Genomic DNA, 6,356 nt, shown 5'->3' on the forward strand with positions numbered 1-6,356 from the left:
AAATGGACATCTGGAATAGAACAACAAATGCATGAACACGCCTAAGGAATAAAATGGTCGTAACCTGGTATCCACACACATTCGAAATAGAAGAATTGCTTCGTGTTAGAAATAGGTTATCTTGGCGGTCAAACCATACTGCTTAAAGTGCCTTATAATATTGCCTTTTAAAGTCCAATTTACGTGCTACTTACTCCTTGAGAGGTTATTGTTATTAACTCTTATATTTTGTCAAACTATTGACAATAATACAACTTTATGATAAATAGCATCAACAAACAAAATGAATATATAACAAGGCTACATCTCACTAATTAGTCTCAATCAGTGATAAATTCCAAAGCTCCAGTAAATTCCACGAAACTACGAGATGCAGTGGCATACCTAAAACAAACATCTTCAGAACAAACATATATTACGGTCGCTTCGCGAGAATTCTCAAGACAAACTTCGGTATTGGATTCCCGGTTTCTCAATACAGTTTACATTCATAACAAAATGTTCGGGCAAGTAATTCCTTACATTCCTATATCCTAAGATGTACCTGACTGTATGGACTAGGGATGTGATTAATTTTAATTATGTGAAAAAACGATTAATTATAATTATTTATTTTATTTCCGATTCCATTAATTTATCCATTCCATTTTTTTTAATATATCGATTCGGTAATAAAAAGTCGATATTATCGAATATTTGATAATAAATTAATAATTGATTTTTGAAACTGAATTTACATTTTAAAAACAAGGTCATCAAAAGTCCCTGAAATTTGACCGCGAAAACAAAACGTCGTTAAGAAATCTTCCCTCAAAATCCTCCGCGGGACGCGCATTGCCGAACGATTTATTAAAAATCGATTAATAATTTAATCAATTATTACACGAATATAATAAAACTCCATTATTTTTCACATCCGTAGTTTGAACTTCGGATTAAGTTGCATAAATTCTAGATTGAAGTCGCTTCGAGGCAAACTGAAGCGAGGATTTTGAAACTCGAAACTCCGAAGGTAATATTTTTTGACCTCGCTCAAGGCTGCCTTTCCACGGAAAATAAATAATGAGTAAGCTTATTAACGGCGCGCGTTTTTGCATGTTTACACATTTTACGAGAGTTCTTCTTTTTAAATGAGACATTTAGAATAAGATTTTCTCTGAAGTTGTTTTCCATATTTTAATATACGGTTCCATGAAAATACGGTAGAGGACATTCTTGACGATTATGAATGTATTAATTTAATTAATACACAATTAAAAACTTAGCCTAATTTCTATTAAACACCCATTGAAACTGAAACATTAAGATAATTAAAAAATAAACCTGCTACATGCGAGTGTGGACTCGGAAACCAAGGGTTCCCTACATGAATAACCACTAGTAATACAATATTTTTACGAAAGTTGCTCGCCGTTTCTTTATAATTGCCTAATTTGCTCATTGACGCACCCCTGATATTGAAAATATTTATGTTTCACTTATTTGTTTTGTGTCACAGAAACACACGAAAGAAAATTCCAAATTAATCAATTTAGTATATCGGGGTCCATTTTCTTGTTTTAAACTACGGAATCCAAAACGAAATGCTATTTCACAAACCGTTTTAACTGAAACATTTCAGCTATAACACGCAACTGTTGCCATATATAACGTTCAATATTTCTTCATGCTTCATAGTAATTGAAATAGGCCACAACTTCGCGAAACAATTTATGACGTGGAATAGCAAATAAAATAATAGACACGCTAGCTTACAATTTGCTTTTTTCTAAGCAATTTTCCTTTAAAAAATATTTATATGTACATCGATTTTTAAATACCTAACTACCGTCTTGCATCTTGTTTTTACTTAAGATAATATTTTTTTCCATATATTACTATTTATTTATTTTTAATTTCTAATATTTAACTGCTTTTAAATATAACCAAACAATAATTTTCTTGGTCTCATATCAAAATTAATTCTTGGTACGTTTGCGACATTTTATAAATATACACCAATTTATTTTTAATGGACCGCCTATGGACATATGCAATCAACCCTAGATAGGATTAGATATTCCTACCTGAGGTCGGCCACAGACGCGCCGCTACCCCTGAGGACCAAGCTGGAACGCCTCAGAAAAATATGTCGGAAAAATAGTATAATATAGTTATTTGTGATCCTTGTTTAATTCTGTACTAAATTCTGTATTAAAACTATGTGTATTTATTTACAAAATATCGTGAAATCACTATTTAAATCAGTAGATAGATGTTTCACACAATGTAAATAAAAAAAGCATTTTTTATCAATTTTGTACCTAAAAACCGATGAACGGTATTTGTTTCTGTCAATATTAAAAAATATATATATATATCAATCTATTATTAGTACTAATTTTAAAACATGGTTATCGCAGGGAATGTTAAAGTGATGCTTTTGACCTTCGTGGAGATTTTAAGAACGATAAATTTAGTTTATGACCCGTTTATGTCATCTACTGCTATAATTGGATGCCTTAGTTCTAAAAGTCACTAAGTCCATTTTTATCGATATTGAGTTTACCAGTTCAAAAAAAAACTTTTTTTTTTGTCTATGAGTTGGTCTCATCCTTTTTTTAATTAAATGTCGCTAAGATGTTTTTTTCCAATTCCTAAAATCACTAAATCCTCTAAACTGAATTCAAAAAGTCACTAAATTCAAATTTTATGTGATAAGTCACTAAATCCATGTATTTTTAAACTATATCCTGGTCACACAGGCGGTCGTTTATTTTCACTGATTTGAATGTTGGAAAAGATTAGTTTGCGAAAACTGTTTTAAACTTAAAAATTGAAGAAGAAAACGAAATAAAGTGTAAAATTGGAGAATGTCAGAGGATAAACTGGAACGGTAAGTATTTTTTTCAATTTGTGCTCGATTTGGTTAGAATAAATGAAATATTAATAGAATAATAATTACTAGTTTTTTATTTCAGTCTTATGTACGATTGTGGTATATACGACGGTGATTCCTCTGGTAGTGAATGGACTCCAGAAAATGAAAATGCGATCACGACTTATAAGCGTATCACGACCTCTGCCAGCGTTCATACAGGAAACAGGTAAGTGTATTGGTATAATACCCGTAATAATTTTAGAACTACCCGCATATTATAAAATTACGAATCTGGACATATTCTTCAATAATTTATTTTATTAGTTCACAGAGTGCTACGAATTTGACAAATCAAATTAATGATGTTGAAAATGGTATCAGAAAAATAAATAATAAAAAACGAGTCAAGTTGAATGAAAAAACGGGAGAAATTGTATCATATAGTGAAGGTGATAATGAAGAAATAGAAGTTTATGATGAAAATGACGTTTCAGATATTGAATTTCGAACTATTGAGCCTACTAAAAGGAGGAAAATTTTAAATGAAATAACTGGTGAGTTTAATGAGGTTGAAGAAATAGATGAAACAAACGATATAGAAGTAAACATAATAAAAAAGCGTGGGAAAAAAAGAACATCTAGGCCAGAAAGTTGGAAGAAAAATTTGACCAAGAAAAAGAACGTCAAAAACCATGTTAGGCGCGAAATACCAAAATGTCGGTGCAAGTGTAAAGAAAAGCTGTCAGAAAAAGAGGCTGATAGTATTTTCAACAAATTTATTGGTTTGTCTTCGCACACGAATCAAAACGTATATTTGCAAGGTTGCCTTCAGGAAACTAACCCTCTTAGATTTCGCCCAACAAAATCTCCAACAAAAGCAAGGCCACGAAAGGTTTTTAAGTATCATGTTAGTCTGAAAAAAAGAGTTGTAGTGTTATGTCAGCAAGCTTTCTTAGCGATACACGGTATAAAAAGGGAAAGGCTTCAGCGCAAAGTACAGCATAAAGAAAAAGACATCACTGACTTGAGAGGAAGGCAAAGTCATTCTACTTATAGCCAAGATGTTATAAAAAAAGTACACGATTTTATTGAAAGTATTCCAGCTAGAGAATCACACTACTCTAGAGAATCTAATAAACATAAAAAATACATTGATTCAAATCTATCTGTTGCTGAGTTACACAGAAAGTTCAAAGGTGATAACCCTGAAATAAACATTAAGTACAGCAAGTTCAATGAAATCTTCAATAAAGATTTTAATATTGCTTTCGGACAGCCTAGAAAAGACATTTGCGCGACATGTGAAAAATTAAAAGTTCAGATAGATTTTGCGACTATGAACAAAGACATGAAACAGGTTAATTCTTTGAAGATGGAAAAAGAACTTCATTTGAGAAAGGCTGAAGTGTTTTTGAAAACAATCACAAAAACTGAAGCTGACAAGAAAAACGATAAGTTATCACTTTGTTTTGATTACCAGAAGAATTTGCCATTACCTGTAACAAATGTTTCTATAGAATATTATTCACGTCAATTGTGGTTACATAATTTCGGTATTCACAATCTTTCAGACAACACAGCTTCCATGTATTTATATACTGAAAATTACGGACAAAAAGGGCCAAATGAAGTCTTAACAGCTTTGGCTGACTACATCGCGCACAACAAACTTCCAGAGCACACTCACTTGGAGTTGTTTTGTGATAATTGTTTTAGCCAAAACAAAAATCGCTATCTATTCACTTTCCTGGACCAATTATGTGCAAATAATATATTTCAAAAAGTTTCAATTTCTTATCCGATTCCTGGACATAGCATGATGCCAATAGATCGCGACTTTGCACTCATAGAAAGAAAGCGTATTAAAACAGAAAAGGTTTACACGCCTGGCTATTACGTAGATCTGATAGAAAACTCACGCAATACAAATAAATTCCAAGTTCTCTTTCTAGAAAAGAATCTAAGGGATGAGGAAAATCTTGAAGATCGCGTCTTAAAAATTAAGAATTACAAGAACCTGTATGATGCTCATATTAAGCCATCAATAAATGGAATAGCTGTATGCCGAAATGTACGCTTTCAAAGATTCCGACACCCTGAATTTGCTACCTCGATGACAGGTCAAAATTTTAAGAAGATGACATTGTATCGTGTTGGCATGGGTGGCAAGATCATCGAAGATCTCAGTAACTGTTACCAAGGGATGTTACCGTTAAAACCAGCAAAACTTCAGGATATCAAGAAACTGCTTGAGTATGTTCCCGTTGAAAAACGACTCTTTTATGATGACATACTGTTAGAAGCTACTTCTTCAGGAAGAGAACAGGATTTTGAAAATAACGATACACAAGAAGAAATTTATGAATAAAGACAATAATATAATAATAAAACTGTGTTCAATATGATTAAACGTGATTTTAAATTTAATGAGAAGATAAGAAGGAAGGTTATATTGTGTTAAAATTAACAGTTAATGCTAATAATAAGAAGAAGTTTATAGTTTTGTTATTGATTGATTTTTTGTTCTTTATTAAGGTTAAGATAATATGTCACTAATTCCAAAGAATTTTCATAAGAAGTCCCTAACTCCACTAATTTTGCGATAAGTCCTGTTTTTTAAGTATTTAATACTGATAATAATAATAATAATGTTTTTTTTTTAAGAACACCATATTAAAGCCTACCCCATAAACGATTGTTTCATTTTTTTCCAAATTTATTTATGCGGCCATTTTCTTAAAACATTTTTTTTTACACTTTAAATGATCTCATCTCAAAACAAAGAAAATGGACTTAATGACTTTTAGAACTAAGGCATCCAATTTCCATGTATTTGACACGTCTCTCAGATTAAAAATAAAATTTACACCCGCCAACGTATTTATATTCATGAGGTTGTCTTAAAATAAATTCAGTATAATAAAAATGTTGCTTCAACAGTTAGTTAAAACGTCAACTTTTATCAACATCCGATATGGTCTAGTGGCTAGGATACCTGGCTCTCACCCAGGAGGCTCGGGTTCGATTCCCGGTATCGGAATACTGTTTTTTATTTATTAATAAGTAAATAAAATACTATTTATATCCAATCTCCTTTTAAATTAAGTTTTTCATCATCTATCCCATAAAAGGTTGTTTTTACTCATTTACTTATGTTTTTTTAAAGAGAGACTTTTCCACTATATGTATAATATTTTTGCATACATTTGAAATTACATCCATACCATCATGTAATAAAGTACAGTGTAATATTTATTTGGTTTTCACAGTGTTATTTTATTCTAATTTATGTTCAGCGTTACTTATAGTGTAGTTGATTCTGCTATCGTCAAATAGTACTGTAAGCACACTGTCATTAGTGTTACTAAAAATAAATACTCTATTTAAGAATCTTTCAAAACATGCTTCAATTACAATACTTGATTTAAACCTTTATACCACACTTCAAAATGTTTCTGAATAATTTTGATCTGAATATCCGCTTTCCAATTATGTC

At 31.2% G+C, this 6,356-nt stretch overlaps 1 protein-coding gene and 1 non-coding gene across 2 annotated transcripts; both read left to right on the forward strand.

The window, feature by feature from the left end:
* Positions 1 to 2,852: 2,852 nt before the first annotated feature.
* LOC140749236 (uncharacterized) lies at positions 2,853 to 5,679 on the forward strand. The gene is made up of 3 exons (XM_073082282.1): positions 2,853 to 2,875; positions 2,961 to 3,086; positions 3,185 to 5,679. The coding sequence occupies exons 1-3, from the start codon at positions 2,853 to 2,855 to the stop codon at positions 5,226 to 5,228; spliced, it is 2,193 nt and encodes a 730-aa protein (XP_072938383.1). The 3' UTR covers positions 5,229 to 5,679.
* Positions 5,680 to 5,828: 149 nt separating this feature from the next.
* On the forward strand, positions 5,829 to 5,900 carry TRNAE-CUC (transfer RNA glutamic acid (anticodon CUC)). Its single transcript has one exon. It is a non-coding gene; the product is annotated as a tRNA-Glu (tRNA).
* Positions 5,901 to 6,356: the final 456 nt, after the last annotated feature.

Source organism: Epargyreus clarus, unplaced genomic scaffold, assembly GCF_041222505.1.
Source record: "Epargyreus clarus isolate Ecla_fem2 unplaced genomic scaffold, WU_Ecla_fem_2.2 ptg000017l, whole genome shotgun sequence".
Taxonomy (NCBI): domain Eukaryota; kingdom Metazoa; phylum Arthropoda; class Insecta; order Lepidoptera; family Hesperiidae; genus Epargyreus; species Epargyreus clarus.